Below are 19,580 nucleotides of genomic sequence, written 5' to 3' on the forward strand. Positions count from 1 at the left end.
CTCCGGGAGGTAAGAAATTTCCCTTTTAAAAATCACATGGTTTAATGTACTTCCCTCTCCTTGGTTATATGGTTGAGAGCATGGAAAGTGGCTTTAGTTCTATGGAATTAAGAGTTAACACGAAAAAACAAAACAAAACAATTAAAATGCACATTTCCCTGTTTACAAGGCCTTTCATTTGCTGCTCTGGTCTGTTCACGGATTTCCTCCAACCATCCCATTTCCACTTCTGAAGCCAATTCCCAACAGGTCCCGAAATTATACTTCCTCTGTGGTTGTCCTGACTCCCCAAGTCTATCCTGTCCAGAGGCAAGCCTCAACAGCTCTCAGCTGGGAGTCACCAGCATGCCCAGCACATGCTCCCCCTGCAACCTGACATAAAGTCAATGTGATAGTCATTGACAGTTGCCTTTGCGTCCTTACATCCTTTCCTCGTGGGCCCCTTACCCAGGTAGTCCTGGGGAGCCACGTTCTCTGAGGTCTGCTGCAACTGCTTTGAGCAGCGCTCAAATGAGTAGCGTACAATTCACAATTCATAATGGACAGTAGAACAGACTTGATACCCAGACCCTGGAATCCACTGAAAGAAACCGGCATTAGCATGAACAGCTGGTTTCAAACAAACTGAAACGATTGAGGTTTTTATGCCCAAACCAGCAAAATATGTGAGTAACATGGATGAAATACCCAAGAGGAATTAAACACACGGGGAGAAACTTAGCCTGCTGTCCATCATTGAGGAGAAAAACCTCCAAGAAAAGCAGTTTCACAAATTGTAAAGAAACTGTCTTTTCCAAAAAATGTTAAAAGTAGTCTGATCACCCAGATGGAGCCCATGGAGGCTATGTGGCCTAAAAGTTAAGAATGTGACCTCTGAAGCCCACCTGGCCCTAGTTTGAATCCTTGTTTACCTATTTCCTCTTCATGTGACTAATGTGTTTGGATCTGTTTCTTGCTCGTATCATACGAAAGGGGGATGATGGTAACGTACCTAATTGACTCTAGAGCCCACACTTTAACATCTCTGAACTCTTTAGTCTTAAAATAGCTTTTGGCCAGGCCACAGTCACGATGCAGTTGTCACTGTCTGTGCAAATGTGGACTTGGTGGCTGTTTCTGGTGGCACAAATAGACAACTGCAGCCTTTCAATATTTTGGTTCATAAATCATTGTCCTGATTGTCGTGAAGCTTTAGGATGCCTTACCCAGTTAATTTCAATTATGTTTATCTTTTTATAGGAGCATAGAAGGATATAAAAATTTATCTCAATACCACATTACATCAATTCTACACTATTGTTTCATATTTCACCATCTCAAGTCAGGATGTGTCACACAATTAATTAAGCTGTGTTTTTCGTTCTTGGTGGTATACAAAATAGTGTGTCTTACAAATTGATGGAGTCTTAGATTTGTTGAAATCAAATGCCTAAAAGAGCTCTTTATGTAAGTATAAACATTCTAAATTGAGTTCTTTAAAAAGCATTAGGTCATTAATTTAATTGGCAGCATTTTTTTTTTCCTTTCTTCAAGTTACATAAAATGTACATCTTACCATTAATGCATTTTAGATTCAAAGAAATACAGCAGTACCTATTTCAGGACTGTGAGGATTCAATGTTAGCAGTTATGTTTACAATAGTGCCTTGCTCATGCTAAATTCTAGGTTTTTAGCTCTTAATATTTATTATCCTATCAGTCAGGGTTTTTGCTGTAGATTGAAAGAGATCAATCTATAAAAATTAAAAATTTTTATAAAATTTTCGACCTAGAGTGCTTTCCTATTCCTCCTACCTCATCTCAATGCCCAATCTTTTTTTTTTAATACGTATTTTTTAAATGTTTACTTAGAGAGAGAGAGAGAGAGAAAGCACAAGCAGGACAGGGAGAGAGGGAGAGGGAGAGGGAGAGGGAGAGGGAGAGGGACAGGGACAGGGACAGGGACAGGGAGAGGGAGAATCCCAAGCAGCCTCCACACTGCCTGCACAGAGCCCAATTGGGGCTCAAACTCACAAACTATGAGATCATGACCTGAGCTGAAATGAAGAGTCCCAAGCTTAACTGACTGAGCACCCAGGTGCCCCTCAATGCCCAGTCTTTATTGAGGGCTTACTTCATGACAGAAACTGTGCTTATATTCTCATGCAATAATCAACCACAGACTTGGCCTTTAAGACTAGAAGAATTTCAGCAATAATTAAATAGAAAGATAATCCCAGGTGCAGAGAGGAATCAAGTGAAGGAAAATATCCAAGCTCTATCATTTCTCATTTAACAATTTGACCTAAGAATAAGCTTTAACCTCTGAGTCTTAGGTTTTCCATCTGTAAAATGGATTTACAGTAAATCCCATCAGCAATGCTATCAACATGACCACTTCCATTCTCCACCTAGCCCCTGTTCAAAAGTGGCCATGTGGGCTCAAATTCTTAACTCTTGGTGAAGAATAGGAGAGGGAAGGTGAAGCTGGGGAAGAAATTCAGGCTGTTTCAGAAATGGGGAAGCAGAGGGCAGGTTAATCTCACATAAGGTTGATGAAACAGGCACTGACTACCTAGATTTTTGGACTCATTCTGTTATCCTAGGACAAGTCAGATACAGGACTGACTCAGAACTGTCTCATTGACATTTTAGCCTGAGTGGACATCTGCCACCACATGGTGCCAAACTACAGAATGGACTTGGGACTCCAAAGTTAGACAGTAGTGGGCGCCTGGGTGGCTCAGTCGGTTGAGTGTCTGACTTCGGCTCAGGTCATCATCTCACAGTTCATGAGTTCGAGCCCCGCATCGGGCTCTGTGCTGACAGCTCAGAGCCTGGAGCCTGCTTCCAATTCTGTGTCTCCCTCTCTCTCTGCCCCTAACCCACTCGCATTCTGTCTCTGTCTCTCTCAAAAATAAATAAACATTAAAAAAAAAAAAAGTTAGACAGTAGGAATTCCTGGACAGCTAGGTATACTAGCTCACCTGTCATTTCTTTCAGCCTGCAATAATGCAAACCCATGTCATGTTACAGAATTTTTTGTGCCCCCACTTAGTGCAAGGCTTTACTGTCACATCTACTTCACTGGACTGTTGGGAGAAATCTTAAATGCTGATCCAAGCACTTTAAGTGCTTGGAATAATGCTTGGTATTTTGCAAGCTATTGATACATGTTGGCTATTACTCTTATTATTAATAGGATATTAAAAACATTTAATAACTGGGGCATTGGGTGGCTCAGGTCATGATCTCATGGTTCGTGAGTTCAAGCCCTGTGTCAGGCTCTGTGCTGACAGTGTGGAGCCACCTTCAGATTTTCTCTGTCTGCTCCTCACCCATTCATGCTCTTTCTCTCAAAAAACAAAACAAAACAAACAAACAAAACCAACCCCCCCCAAAACAAAACAAAAAAAACCCCACCCCAAACATTTAATAACCAGTATGGCATTAGCATCAGCCAATAAAGAGACACATACAGTGTGATCATAACAAGGACTTCCACATGCGGGGATCACAGCTATGACTGCTTAAGCTAGATCTCAAAGAATAGGTAGAATACATTCTTGTAGAGACAATGAGCAAAAAGGCAGGCACATCGGGGCGGGGGGAAACCTGGGATGTCCATACAGATATTTTCTATGTTGTTTTGTGTGACCGAGGCAAAGGGCGAAAAAGAAAGGGGAGAAAGGATGGAAAGAAGGAAGGAAGGAAGGAAGAGAGACAGAGACAGAGAAGGCTATAAAATCAGGAGGTTGGGGCCAAGTCATAAAGGGTAAGGATTCTGGTACTTGATTCAGCAAGAAAACTGGCAAGAGATTTGTGTGCAAAGACCAAAGGATACATTTGGTTATGAAGTTCAAAATGAGTGCAGTCCACCACACTCCAATATGGGAAATGTTTACATTATAGTTCATTTAAAGAACATATGCACACATACTTTAGATAGCTTTCACTGACCAAAGTTGAAAGAAAATACTTTGTAGTGAAGTAAGATCCCCAAAAGTTTATTTTAGGGCCTATTTTTAAATTTTTTTTAATGTTTATTCATTTTTGAGAGACAGAACACGAGTGGGGGAGTGGCAGAGAGGGAGACACAGAAACCAAAACAGACTCCAGGCTCCGAACTGTCAGCACAGAGTCCAACACAAGGCTTGAACCCGTGAACCATGAGTTCATGACTTGAGCCAAGTCGGATGCTTAACTAACTGAGCCACCCAGGTGCCCTAAGGGCCTATTTTTTTTTTAAGTAGTATTCATTTTTTGAAGTATTTTCCTCCCGTTCAACTCTAATTTCAATATCAAAATTTCTCAAATGTTGACAACACTGGAAGTTGCCAAATCCGTGATGGCAACGGACCGGTGCTATGTGCATGTGATCAAACCAGCAGCAACATAACGTCAAACACAAACGGAAAGTATTTTTTCAACGCCTAACATGGCAACTGAAAGCAGCAATGGCATCAAGCAGGAATTAAAACCTCTAGTTAAAGCCAATGAGGGTTTGCAGGTTAGTTTTGAATTTTACTCATGTTATTTCAAATCAGAAACCTCTTGCTATTTAACTCAAATAGGGTACAATGGACCTCTGTTAGTTTCGGATTCTCAGGAACTGTCTTTCCTCTCCTGCTCCCTTTCTCCTTTTTCTGATAGTTTCCCCTTCCTTTGGGGTAACTCCTCTCCTCATCAGCTAAGGGACGGAATGTAACCCAATGTGGGCAAAATCAAGGTTCTTTCCCAAATTTTACATAACTCACTGCCATGCTTTGGTTATGATGATGTAAGCCAAAACTGCCCATGGGTGCTATCTACCATTCTCTCCTCCCTCCCCAAAGAGAAAGTCTGCCTGAAAGAGAAAACCAACCCAGGAAAAAACAAATCAGAGCTAAGTATGTATGGGAGATGGAAGGATGGCTTCTTAGGGTGTTTAGACCAAGTCATGCCGGGACTTCTGTGTATATGAGCCAGTAAGTTGTCGTTCATGCTTACACTAGCTTGCGTTTCTGTTACTTGCCACTGAAAGACGACTGGTTAAAAAAATCAAAGTGTACAAGATCCACTTGAAAATAAATTTTAATACAGTAGTGTATGATTAAATAAAAGCAGACTGGGTATCTTTACTTAAAATTTAATGACTAATATGAAATCAGGTAGAACACACTGTATACATCAACCAAATTAAACCAAATGTATAAAGGAAATTGTTGGCATTAGTTACGCCTTTAACATCTTATTATACACCGTGAAACCTGAATAGCACTACTTGCTACAGGGAAACAAATTGGCTCAACTACACTTTGGAATCTTAAATATCTATCATAGTAACTTTCTTTAATTCCTATTTATAATATGAACAGGTGCAAGCTTTGTTTACTGTAATTTATGGCTATTAATCCCATATACAATAATTAGCAATTATGAAAGGCCTACCTTGCCTTTGAAATCATTGTTTAAAAAATAAAGAAGGCCAGGTGAAGCTTTTCTACTTTTAAAATGTGATTTGTGAACAAAATGCAGGATGTTGAACTTAACATGGGCCAGGGAGTTTGTTTATTCATCTGAATTTGTCAAGAATCCAAACGGAGAGGCCCTCTAAAAAAAGAAATTAAGTCTTAATACTATGAACTTCTAGGGCTGTCAGTGAATTATTCCAACTTCACCCCCTCTAAGCAGCTGCCGCGGTTATTCACTAACACATGTTTGTTGTAAATCCTGTGGGAATAAATATGTATATTAATCAAATGAATGGATACTTATATTTACGGGAACTACACTAAATTCTTTCCTAAGGAACAGTCTATAATTGAAAAATCTAACAGAATTCTAGACTATAGAAATGGCAAGCATGACTTACATCATGTAGATTTTTTCCCCCCTTTCAATTTCTTCCTGGGCAGGGGGGAAAAGTACCCTGGACAGGGGATAAATCCTTCGGTTGTCCAGTTTTCAATTTAAATTCTAGAAGAGATGGAACTCAATACTTTTCTTGGAAATGAGACTATGTCATCACAGATTTCACTGTCAGGAAATTGCTCTCCATCCTGATATTCAGATCACACATTCCTGTTGTGTACTTTATCCTACTTTTCCCAGGAACAATTCTGTGATGCATTTGATTGAATTCATCCTGTTTCTTCTTCTTCTTCTTTTTTAGTATTTTAAATGTTTATTTATTTTGAGAGAGACAGAGAGAGAGAGAGAGAGAGAGAGAGAGAGAGAGAGAGAGTATGTGTGTGTGTGTGTGTGTGTGTGTAAGAGAAGGGACAGAGAGAGAGGAGTAAGAGAATCCCAAGCAGGCTCCATGCTATCAGCGCAGAGCCCCACGTGAGGCTCGATCCCACGAACTGTGAGATCATGACCTGAGCCAAAACCAAGAGTCAGATGTTTAACTGACTGAGCCCCCCAGTTCGTCCTATTTCTTGCCTCTTTTGAGAAAACAAATTTCACTTACAGATTAAATAGGAGTCCTGTGAAATCCCATTTAGTTGTCTCCCCAGAAATACTGTGAAAAACATAATTCTACACAAACCTTTCACTGCACAGGAAGATTCCTGAAGTTGATTGAGGAAGTATACCTATTTCTCAAATTTCAAGGCCTTATTTTCTAGGAATAATCATATTTCCACTATTACTTTTATGGCTAAAGGTCTTGTGGCATCACTGTATTTGGATTCTCTTCTCCAGTTTTGATCTCAAGTTACACGTATTTGTGTTCTCCTATGCTCATCCTCTCATTATTCTATTTTTTCCACAAGCTTCTTTAATTAATGTCTCTGGCTTCCTTTTGGTCTAAAACTTTTTCCAATTATAAACTACAAATGAATTCACCAATGTCCAATTTTATCATTGTTTTCTTAACCATTAAATACACAGATGCAACACAGATGTAATCATCTTTTACTCTTTTATAGCCATATTGCAATTTCATAACTGTATAAATTCCAATAAAACTAGGAAACTTTAATTTCAATATGTGAGATCATAATGTATACAGAGCTGCCATAAGGTATAAATTAAGCCATATATATACATAAATGCACATATACATTCCAAGAACACTTTGAAGAGTTCCAAGTGTTTTTTTTTTTTTCTTTAGTTATTGCTAGATGTTTCAAAACAGCATAAAACTGCTCATCATAACACCCCTGTGTGGTAATGAGGAGAGTGAAATGGGAACAGGATGAAAGGCACAGAATTCATAATAAGACACAGCTCACTGTACAAACAAGGACACCCAAATTCGTAAGCACCGATGGTTCAAACGATGAGGAGCCACTGATTTTCTGAACTGAATAGAAGAAATAGTAGTTAACGTATTTTTTCATCCTGTACATGTGACACTCCACTGGATGCTAACCAAGTAAAAGATCCACTCAGTCATGTCAAGAGACTAAGTTACAAAGAATCCCAAAGACAAAAATGGGCAACTGACGGATCAGTTCTCCTGTGGATACAGGGTGTGTCACACGGTCTTTATGTTTAGTGAGGTTCCGTTAACAAGGATGCCAATTTTGCGGCAGACACAGGTGATCCTTGGGTACGGTCTTGCATCAAATTAACAAACAAAAAAGTTTTCAGCCTACAGAATTAAGCATATTAAAACCCTGGGCCTAACTAAAATAAGCACTATGCTGATCAGGTGCAGAAAAGAGTTCTTAGGAATAAGGGCCCTTACAAGTCAATCTAAGAGGCTACATCTTTCTCAAAAAAAAAAATGTTTAGATTTTTAGTTTAGTTTGGATTGTTTAATTACTTTCAGAGAAACAAAAAATTTCAACCACCCGCTGATAATATCCCAGTCATCCAACAGCTAGTCAATGCACAGTCCTCTGCAATTGTCTGGGAATTTTCGCCTTCTTCCTCCAGAAGAAGTGCTCAATTTTCATTGCCAATGTTCTTGGTAGATTCACTTTTCACTGAAAAAAATAAGTAAACATATAGTCAAGTGTTTATACTGATTCTGTTTAGCTTGTACTGTTTTTCCTTCTTCTCTCCTTCCTTCTGATGCATACCAACAGCACTGCTCATGGGGACAGACAAACCATGTCATGTTCCAGGCAGCCGGGATATACAGTTCTGGCCACAATAAAGAGTCGATCGATGTCTGAGAGTGGCAATTATATTTTGTGAGGCAACATGCTTCCTGACTCTGTGGAAGACTTGGGAATGGTCACTTCACAGTGTGGTTATGATCCCATATTGGTACCACTGAAAAGATCACTATTATCACATAGGCTGGCCAAGTGTGGTTGGAAGAAATTTTTCCATAATTTTTTTTTAACTTAAAATTGAAGGTCAGTATATGCTGAGTGAATGCAGGCTGAGAGAAGACTAGCTAATCGCCTTCTCCTTCCTTTCACAGGAAAGATAGCATACAGCAGAAATGGAGTTCCTTTAAAGGAGCTGTCCTTACTACAGCAAGACTATGATTCACTTACTAAACTGAGGTTCCTTATGGACAGAAACTAGATCTTTCCCCCTTATGTTTACCTCCCAGCATAGCCTGTCTGCTGAATCAGTATGAATGCAGGTCACTCTTTTTGTTTTGCAATCTTCAAAATGGGAACCAGAATAACAGCTCTATTTCACTGCACAGTGAAGCTAAATGGAAATCCTATATTAAAACACTATGAAAGTTAAGGTTAAAATACTGATTATTTTGCTTCAGGCTTACAGCCATTTATTTCTATTAAAAAGATAAGGGAAATAAAGCTCAGAGGTAAAGTGAATGCTCAAGGGCCCCCAGCTTAATAGGAGGTGACGCTGGAATCATAAACCTAGATCTTGCCTCATATTCAATTGCCGAGTTCCTTGGGGTTTGCTGATGTTACCTAGATTTCAGATTGTCCCAGCAACCAAGATGATGTCTCCTGAATCCTTTTTATAAATAAAGCATTGAGACAGGTTCCATCCAAGATGTGGTCCTGATGCTTGTGGAAATTTACAAACTCCAGCAGAGTCCTTTCAAGTGTCTCCATGATAATACAAGTCAGTTGTTTCTTCTCTGGCTTTCTTTGCAATTTATACAAATTTTATTATAGCAACTCTTGCCCTGTAAAGTTTACATGTCTGTTCGTGGGCCTGAGATCCATTCTCATCTCCTTACCCCACTGTATCATACACACAGTGAAAGAGAAGAAGAAAAAGTGGGGGTGGGTGGGTGGGGTTAGGAGGAATGAGGGGAGGAGAATGGATGAAAGGATTTATTGGCCCAACAAGGGACTGATGCATGAGTAGCTGCTGTGCTATGTATTTTCACTAATTCAAGTCATCAATCTTGGTTTGGATTCCTTCCTAAAGGCAGAGACATCTTCTAATTTTGAGTTATCTTAGAACAACAGAGAAATATGTTTTGCTGATATTTTTAAATTAATGGAGCTTTGTAGTATTTGGCATTGCAATTCGGGGAAAACTCTCTTTGCTTTCTTGAAGTTGCCTGTTTTCTTCTTTTAATAGCACTCCATTCTTTTTTCCTAAGACTGAAATGCAGCATGTTCTTATTAAGTCATTTAAATCTACTAACTTACATTGGCAAATAGGGATCTGTGAAGTAAGTAACACCATTCTGAGCACTTCCCGCTGGACTGATAAAGATGGGTGAACAAGCACACCACATTTCCAATCTACTGGGCTACCTTAACTGCTCAACCTTTTACAGTCAACCTTTTACATTCCTTAAAAAGCAGAAAGCAAACAAACAAAACTTGCCTCTTGCCCATCAATACTGGCAGACTTTTGAAAAAAAAATTATGGCAATCTACAACCGTAACAAACATTATAACAATGATCAAGTGTGAAAACCACTGAATCCCAGCCCAGAAACACATTTTTCCCAAACTAGAAGAGAGACACCTTGTGCTCTGAACTCAAGATCAAAATCCAACATTTTTTCCTCCGGAGAGAGAAAGAATTTCAAAGCTCTCCAAAGAAAATGCCCTATTCTTATATAACCCTCCTCCAGCATTAAGGGACCACCCTGCCGAACATCCAAAGCTGTTGAGAATGTACAAAGAATCAGATACGTTAAGTGCTCACACAAAGAAATGTACGTACGAAAGACCTGGCATTATTTTTAAAGTGTGTGTATTTCTGATGTGACAACAGTGGTATGGTCCTTCAAATCCTGTCAGACTAAGTTTTTTGCTACAGCAGCTCTAAATGATCCTCTATCCTGAAAGCACCACTTTTTTTCCTGTAAATAAGTCAAATATCACATACCCCCCCCCCCCAAAAATAGCAAATTTTACTTAATCAGGTTCCAAATATACTACAAAAGTAGCCTTTTCTTTTTGCTTCATTACAGGAAGGCTTCCTCAGTGTGCATTCCTAAACAAGGTGAAAGAGGGGCTGTGTGTGCTATGTTTATTTACACAGACATGTTTGCCCTGGCTAGTAACCCACATTACCAAACATCTTTCCCTGAAACCAGCATTTAGAGAGCTATGTGAATTATATTAAGGAAAAAGTAAGATTTTACACAGCTTTAAAAAAAAGCAAAACTGGCCATTTACAACACACTTCTAATTTAATTTGAGAAAATAAAATTGGATATTTTCATTCAAATTGTGAAAGACATAAAGCCAAGAGTTAACCTAAGGATTTAGAGGCCCGTAAGTGATTATCAGAAACTTCATGTTTGCTAGCTAAAAATCTAAGTCAAATTGTGACGCTGACAAAGTTTTGCCCACTTCGAAAAATAAAAACTCTCCTATTCATCTTTTGCCAAGAAAAAAAACCTATTATACACATGTAAGAGAACACCTTAAAACAAAGGTTACTGCCTAGTACAGCCTATGATGCTGGCAGAACAATAAATCTAAACCATATATTTCAAATAATTTTATTTAAAAAATAGATTTCAACCCAATCCAAGGATTCAATGGTCCTCTGGAGACTGTTACAATGAAACTTGTCCTGTAACTGTAATTCTTAGCTGTAAGTGGTATCTAATGGTTTAAGCTGAGTAACCTCTCTCCCTTTTTAAAAGTAATTTCTGAATTTTAGTCATCCTTTTTCTGGAGGTGTATTCGGCAACACAAACAGCTTACTTTAATCAGCAGTTGCAAACATGGGTAAGTCATTTTATGTACTAAATTTTTACATACACTATTTCCAGTTTTCATACTTCCTCCCAACTCCACTACCCACCAAAGAAGATCAGTATCTACTTTTAAAGAATCATGAAAATGACAAAGAAACAAAATCAAAGAAAATAAAACCAGGGGTCTTAAAAAAGGAGATAAAGGTCAAGGCAACAGCACTAGCTTATTTAAACAGAGTCCAAATTTTAACATGATGTTCTTTCAAATATATCCCTTTCTATAATGTAGGATACTAAAAATGTTTTACAATCCCTCATTTTAGGAATCCCTAAAGAGAGAGTTTTTACTAGAGAATAAATTTATTTGTTATTGGACAGACTGTTAGACTATTAGCTCAAAAAAAAGACAAAAACACACAGAACTCCAAGAAGGCAAAGAATGTCCTTTTACAGCCATTCAAACATATTCATCTTAAATTGATTATGACAAGCTTATGTGCTCTCAAACACGAGAGAATCAGCAGCTCATTCATTTGGTTCTTTACAGAATTAACCGTAGCTATAGAGCAAATTCAGTTAAGTGTGTAAATACAGTGGGAAAACACATACACGAAGAAATAAAGACAGTCACGTAAGGGCTCAGGTTCCCTAGAGTTACTCTAAGTGTTACAGGGACAAACAGATGCACACTTACCTTGGTGAAGAACTTCCATGTCATTACTGGATTCTTTTAATACCACATGTAATGTTGGATACTCAATGATCACTTTGTTCCTCAAATTGTCACGGAGACTTTTATAAGGATCCAGTTCGTAATATCTTACAAAAAAACAAAAACAAAAACAAAAATAAAAAACACCCTTAATATTCAAAGTTACTCATAAATAAAATAGAGTCCCTTCCATTAGAAAATTTTTAAATGTTAATGACATTAATTTAATAGTTATTTCCTTATAACATCTCTAAGAAAACCAGGTAAAAGAGCTATTACTATACAGGTTCTAAAATAAAATCAAGAGTATATCAAGTATGACATTAGGAAAGCTTTAGAACAAGTCATTTTCATATCACAAAGAGTAAAACTAACTTTTATGTAATATCTATGTTTAATGTGTCATGAATTCTTCTTGGACAAAAGAATGACTAGCTAAAAATTCAAATTCCTCAAATATCTTTAGTTTGACCTTTAAAGGAAAAACAACAAAAAACCTATCCCATGATAATTTTCAGTAATATGTGGTGTTAAAATAACTGACTACAAATACTTTTGTAACAAGCTCATTCTAATTATAAATCGTTTCCAGAAATTTACATTACCATACAATTAAATTTGGCCTTCCTTTATCTTCAAATTAAAAACAACAACAAAACAAAAAACCAAGTTTAAGTTTCTGGATGAGCCTAAAGCACAAAATTTAAGAAATACGGAGTTTATCAGTCATGGTAACATGACATAGCTGTCAAATGTGCCACAGGTAATTAATTAGATGCTAGTATTATTTATGGTGTGCAACTCTCACGCCATTATAAAAAAACTGTTTTTAGTTGATCAAAGATGCATTCCCCTAACATTCTCCCCCTTGCTGGCTTTCTTGGGTAGCAGGGGAAGCGGTAGAATTTCAGCTAGCTCACTAGGAGTTGCCTATGGGAATGTGTTGGCATGTGAATACTGTCATGTTAAAGAGGAAAAAGTTGAGAACATGTCCACCAGTGTACAGCGCAGAAGTTCTTCAACCTTTTTTCTTTCATCTCCACCAATGCCAGATGATATTCACATGCAAAACACACATCCTAGGTGATACCCAGCCTGACAGCTGTAAGTCCATCCTTTTCTGTCCCACTCAAGAAAACACATTGGATGGAGTACAAGTGATCAAGAATGAAGTGATCCCTGGAATACATTTGAATCTGTGAAGAGTAAATCATTCACAAACTTTGGTATTTCCTAGTTAGTAATAAATTATTTGCACCATAACTCGCAGCTGACTAAGAGAGACATGCAGTGCATGATTCCTCTGCAAGTCTGTCCCATGGAAGTTTTCAAATAAGGGAAAATGGAAGGGCTTATTATCAAAATGCTCTGATTTCTTTTTCAGAAGAAGGTGACAAGTGACAGAACAACTGTAAAACCAAAACATTACTTATGTTTGCATGACCACATGCCCCACCCCTGGAATTCAATTCTTTGTTTTAGAATTACAGAAAATTTTTTATGTTGAAAAAAAAAACCCAACTTACTCAGTTTTCCTAAACCAGCCACCCTAGTGCCCATAGGCCACGGAACGCACACATTCTTTTCCCTGTGTAATGTAACACAGATGTGCTTATGATACTTTAAAAGTGGTTCCAGCATTCAAGGATTAAATGCTTCACATCTTTTAAACATTATTTCCCTTTGAAATAAGCAGTGTTCTTTTAAAAGTTAGCAGTAATTATATATAAGAGAAAAATGAGATTGAATTAGATATCAAAGTGTAAGATTAACTTTTAAAGTAAAATATAAAATGGATATAACCAAAATTTTCTAAGGAGAAAATATGACTTGAATGTTCAAATAGGAAACTTTCAAGTAGTAGCCTACAAACGCTTGCAGTGACTTATCTTCTGTGTATTTTAAACTGAATCCTAAGACTTCTATTAAGAGACATTTCACAAATACGGGAATGTTTTCTACTTATTTCAGTTTTTGAGAAATAATTTTCATTGTATACTTAACGTTTTAGGTAATTTGTGTAATCCCATTAGGTTTTTCTAGATTTCCAAAGATTAAAAAAAAAAAAAAAAAATTCTTCAAAAGCCACATGGTAGCTACAGCCTAATAATCTTGCTGACACAGTATAAAACACATTCCCAGCACAGGAACACCTAGAGATACTTAAAAATCACCATGTAATAAGTTATACACTACTTCAATCTTAAAACTACAATGATTACTTGTTTAGTTAAAAAAAATTTTGGTCCCCCTTTTATGTGTGGAATAGGCACTTTACTTTCTTTTACAAAGCACTTAGCATGCACAAAGATTTCTAAGAACTTATAATTATTTTTAAAATATTTTATTCAAATACAGTGAAAATCTGGTATGTTGATGGTTCTGATTAGAATTACCAAATTTTCCTTAGTGTTTACCCTAAAATGTTGCAAACTTCTAATCACAGCAATATTGCTATTGAGTGTCAGTAAGCTTTGAGGCCTCAGCTTTCCAGTCTGTTAAAGAGGTTGGACTTCACTAGATAATCTTTTTAGCTGAAATTCTGAACTTCTGTGATTTTTCTACTACTGGTGGTTACTCTTAGTCTACTATTTGCCCGTGATTAAAAAGTAAATTATGTGAACTGTTTATAAAGAAAAGCTATCAAACACATATGGGGTAACATTTTGTGATCTGCATGAAACGTAACAGCAACTTTTAGTGGCTGTTTGGGTTTGGGTCTAACACTTGAGTTCCAGTCCTGGCACCATCACTTACTGCTCTGTGATTCTGGACAAGTTACTTTACTTCTTTGACCCCCAGTTTCCACACTTGAAAACTGTTAGCTCACTTACTTAAGCCATAAACAAAACTTTATATTTATATTTACCTAAAATAAAACACATTCTGATGGAAACTAAAGTTCAGAGCAGTTTTTTTCTGAGTAACAAAGAATGGCACTTATTCTGTAAGCACAGAAACGCCAATTTCCCTTCTAATGCATTTTACATTTTAAACATAGCCTTACAACTTTCAAACCATTGTTTTAGATCGCATTTACTTCCAGGAGGCTAAAAGTACTTTGAATGTTTCTATTTCTATTATCTTTAGGCAAGGTGTAGAGTCCAGCTTGGCACTGCCTATAACATTCAGTCTTTAGCTCTTTTGCAAGCCATTAAGCTATTGAATCCTAAGGGACAGCTTTATCGTTTTGAAATCTTCTCAAACTCTGGAGTTCCCATTAGTAGAACGGCTCTGCTACCATAAGACAAACTATTTAGGTTTGGAAGGATTAAGACACCAACATTTGTCTTTTTTTTTTCTTACCCTTAGGGACTCTCTGAGACATTTCCTCTTGTTATTTCACTTGCTTACCCTCACAGGCCTGGTAGCTGACCCTGTACAGGCAGCTTCACAAGGGCACTATAAGGCCAGCATGGCTCAGTAGGCTAAACAGGTGTTACAGTGATTGGCATTATATAAATAAAAGTTGTCTTGATATTCAAGGGTATGCTTTTAATCTTGGCTCTGTTACTAACTTTCAAAGAAACTGGCCAAGTTCTCAAACTTCTTCCTCCACTTTATCTACAAATTAGGATTAAAAAACAATTTCTCATAACTCAAAAGGAGACAGAATTTTAAAAAAGTTCTAAGCCATTTTATTTCCCATCTGATCACTGACACACCTTACATCATCTCCCCTTTTCCTCCTACAAAATACTGAAACTAAGCATGAATACTCTCCAAATTTAACAATCTCCTAGTAGTCCCTAAGTGACAGACCTTTTTCCACTAAAAAATAAAGTCACCGGATGAGGTGATCACCAAGATGACTCCAGCTTTATAATTCTGCAAGTGTAGACATATGCCTCCTCATTCAGAAAGCTCAATAGTTCAGAACTGCAGTGGCAAATGACTCTAGTCTATCCATGGTATGACAGCTATGGGGTGGTAAAATAAAGTGACCAATTACACATTTTAAAACTTAAGGAGGGTCTTACAAGGCTCTTACTTGTTCTAGATGCTATTTGTTCAGTCTTTTCTGATCCTTACTGGAAGCTCAATTACTTTTAAATCCAGAGGCTTGGGCTCCAATCCTAAGATCCTTAAGGCTCTTAAGGTCCTTAAGATCTGTGACTCCTTAAGGATGCTCAGCTTTCTTCATCAGTATGATGGAAAAGTTATCTAGCTTGTAAAGATTAAGTAAGTGAATTTAACAGCTGAAAATGTTTCTAAAGTGGAACTTGCCCAAACTAGTATCAGTAATAACTTTTTATACTCCACAAAGATTTTATATAGCACCTCTAGCAGGGATATGACACGCTTAGGAATTATGTTCATGATCTATGACAAGACTAGTTAGTAGGAGAAGTATGAACTTGTAGAGACAAACAGACCCAAGTCCAAATTCAGGCTTTGTAAGTATAAACTGGTTTCTTTATGTAGGTCAATTTCTCAGAGCTTATTAAGCTTACTATCTTGTAGATAGGATACATACTATTACAATTAGTAATACATGTGGAAACGCTGTAAGCACTTATTCATCAATTAATTCCTCAAATATTTATTGTTTACCACATACAGGTAGTCTGCTAGATAACAAAAGGTCATAGAAATAAAACCCAGTTTGTTGAGGGCACCAAAGAAACAATTATCACATTTCATTGGGACAAGTGTCATGATAGAAATCTAAAGCTAAGCAGACACTCAAAAACACATTCTTTGTTCCTTATCCACCTGAAGATGCTCTTACAGGCTGCACAGTGCCTTTGATATCTAGGCACTTCATTTGCTAACCCTAGCTACCCGTTTTTATCTGGTTCTTAAAATCCCTCCTCCTTCAGGGATTTTTTTCCTAATTAACACAGGGAATTTTAATTAGCCTTACTCTTGTTAACAAGACATATTTCATCTGGTACTTAGTTGAATGTAAGAGTATGAGTAGTACAGACTCTTAATCTTCAATTTTTATTAGGAAGTAACACTTTGCAAAATATGATGACCAGCTTCTTCAGAGAAACTTTTGCTTAAAGGTTAAATAGTTCATGAATTAACTATACCACAGAATTATATTACTTTAGAGTTGGCAAGAACTTACTCCAGTTTTTTTTTTTCCTTTCCTTTGGTCTTTCAGCTAAGGGCAATGAAGCCCTGAGAAATTAAGTATCTTGCAGAGGGTCACATACGGAAATGCATAAAGCAGATCTTGAGTTCCTTCACTCTACTGTTTGCTTGTTCATTTATTTGTCACTCAATACCTATTTACTGAGGGTCTACCATATACCAGATACTGTTCAAGGCACTGGGAAAATAGTGGTGAACTATTAGGTATTCACTCGAGGTGAAGGATGAAGGCTTCCCAGAAAGAAAGTAATGCACAAGGTAGAGTCAGGAATAAGCTGGGTGTCCACAGGACTGAGTGGAGAATAGATATGGGAATATATATAGAATTCATAGTTTTGGTACTTATAAAAAAAATTAGGCACCTGGGTGGCTCAGTCAGTTGAGCGTCCAACTCTTGATTTTGGCTTAGGTCATGATCCCAGGGTCATGGGATCAAGCCCTGCACTGGGCTTGATCCCAGGGTCATGGGATCAAGCCCTGCATTGGGCTCTGCACGGAACATATAGCTTGCTTAAGATTCCTCTCTCCCGCTGCCCCTCTCCTTGGCTTGCTTTCACTCTCTCTCTCTCAAAATAAAATAAATTTTTAAAAATTTTAAAAAAGGAGAGAGAGGTTTGGTTAGAGGGGAGGCTGAAGCTCTTTGGCTAATATGAAATATCTGAAATCACCTAGAAATTTCAACTAATCAAGTTATTCCCTCCGAAGAGTATATAAAGTTGGTTACCAATTACCATATAACTAGAATGTATAAATTTAGATTAACACTGAGAATTAAAATATACTTCCAAAGCTTTTAGAGAAAATTCTCATTTTATGTTTCACATAATTCCCATAATTCTTCAACAATCAATACAGTATATATTTGAAATGAGATCATCACTATGGAAACTGCAGACTTACAATCTGCTAAGAACTGACCATCATATCACTTTGGATATACTCTTCAGTACAACCTCTCAAATTAAAATTCTCAGGGTCAGAGCTACTGAAACTTGGATAGCTGTGCTTGCATCTGTCCTGTAAACACTAACCCAGCTGTGGCAACTAGGTAAGCATCAGCTTTCCTACAGCTAACTACAGTTCTTACCATAAAACTGCTTCAAGCAGAATGCCACACAAAGCCCACTGGACACATCTTCTCTGATAAAAATATTTAGTGCTCTATGTATTTCCTTTATTATGTATGGACATTCTTCAGGTTGATTCTAACACTTTCTAGTCTTCAAATGATCTCTTGCTTTCTTTGTTCTTGAGTCTATATCCAAACTGTGACCAAAGGTTAATACCATTTTGAGCACATACTCATCTTGATCATGACTCTATGAAAAATAATCAACAATCCCAGAAAGGTATAACAAAGAACTGGGGTGGTTTTACATAATCTAAGAACATGGATTATGTCCATTTATGGCATGTGCTATATTGCAGAGAACATACCAATGCACTGGAGATAAGCAGGCCTAGGTTTGGATTTAGGTATCACCATTTGGTGGTTACAAAGCTGCAGGGAGCACTCTCTGTAAAATTATAATATGTGTAAAATCTATAATGCATGAATAACATAATGTATACATATAATGTATACAAAATGCTTACCAAAGCACTAAAAAACAGTAGGAGGCACTCATTAAGAGGTTGTTAGTAATACTATGCTTCCTAAAGATGTCTTTTTGCCTCTAGATTTAACCTTGATTTTAACTCACCCTTGCAGCAAACATTTTTTTGTGTTTGGGAAAACTTATTCAGGATCTTCACACTTTTTTGCTTATATTATGACCTAAAATAGTTTTGGAAAACAAGGATACTTTTTTATATTTTTAAATAGACATCTAAAATTTCATTTAAAATCTTTATTCACGAGTTTAAATAAAAGAACAGAATTTATCGTGTGGTGGAAAAACTGATGATTTAAAATGAAAATGTTACATCACTCCTAAGTAAATTCACTCGAATCGAAATATCATAGCAATGTGACATCAGTATCATCCATTTAAAAGATAAAGGAACAAGTTCTTCCTCAACAGTCAGATCTTATATGGTTTCTTCTCCTTGAACTTGTATTTCCACTCCAGTTCTCCAAAGAATTTTATCCTGAATAATACATTTGTGTTTAAAAATCTTTTATTGATTACCCATTCATACTTTTCTGTATCAAAAATGTGTATGTAAGCTAAAAATTTAATTTTATTACCTGTGACTTTAATGCTTTAAATGTTACAATTTCTTCTGGATGGAGTAATTTTTGACAATTAGTATAAAATTGGTCAAAACACAAACATACAACAATTGAAGTAAAATTTTACTGGAAATGCATCTCTTAATGTGATGGGCAAGCATGGACGACGGCGTCTTCTACTACATGCAAATTTGTTTACTACTGATTCTTAGATTAAGTAAATTACCCCACTTGTCTCTGCAGTACTCATTAATAGAATCGAATTTGAAAAGGAAAAGGAAAAAACTTAAGTGATCCCATCTAGAGAGCCCGCTGCTGTTATTTACTAACATCACAGTTACTTTCAAGGGATCTAACTAAAAGGCAGCAATGGAGCCTGCAATTTTCACAGGATATCTGAAAGCAGCTGATGCTGTTCTCAGACATGCTGGAATCCCTTTAATGTTCTCTGATAATGTATTTAATTCTGTGCCATTATTCTCAAAATAATGTTAACTTCCAAGATCTTCAGTTTTCTAACAGCAGGACATTTTTAAAAATCCCAGCTTTTAACCACATACTATAAATTT

At 37.0% G+C, this 19,580-nt stretch overlaps 1 protein-coding gene across 2 annotated transcripts in view; it reads right to left on the reverse strand.

The window, feature by feature from the left end:
* Positions 1–19,580, reverse strand: part of ZNHIT6 (zinc finger HIT-type containing 6) — a 104,951-nt gene that overhangs the window by 39,597 nt on the left and 45,774 nt on the right. Inside the window, exons 9-10 of one of the 2 annotated variants that reach the window (XM_007079169.3) lie at positions 11,715–11,839; positions 6,334–7,895 (exon numbers count right to left, since the gene is read on the reverse strand). In XM_007079169.3, coding sequence (XP_007079231.2) covers positions 7,855–7,895; positions 11,715–11,839 — 166 coding nt within the window. In that variant the 3' untranslated portion in view covers positions 6,334–7,854. Of the gene's footprint in view, positions 1–6,333; positions 7,896–11,714; positions 11,840–19,580 lie in introns of those variants that run through there. The other variant, XM_015536216.2, reaches the window with a different exon arrangement.

This window comes from Panthera tigris, chromosome C1, assembly GCF_018350195.1.
Source record: "Panthera tigris isolate Pti1 chromosome C1, P.tigris_Pti1_mat1.1, whole genome shotgun sequence".
Classification (NCBI taxonomy): Eukaryota; Metazoa; Chordata; class Mammalia; order Carnivora; family Felidae; genus Panthera; species Panthera tigris.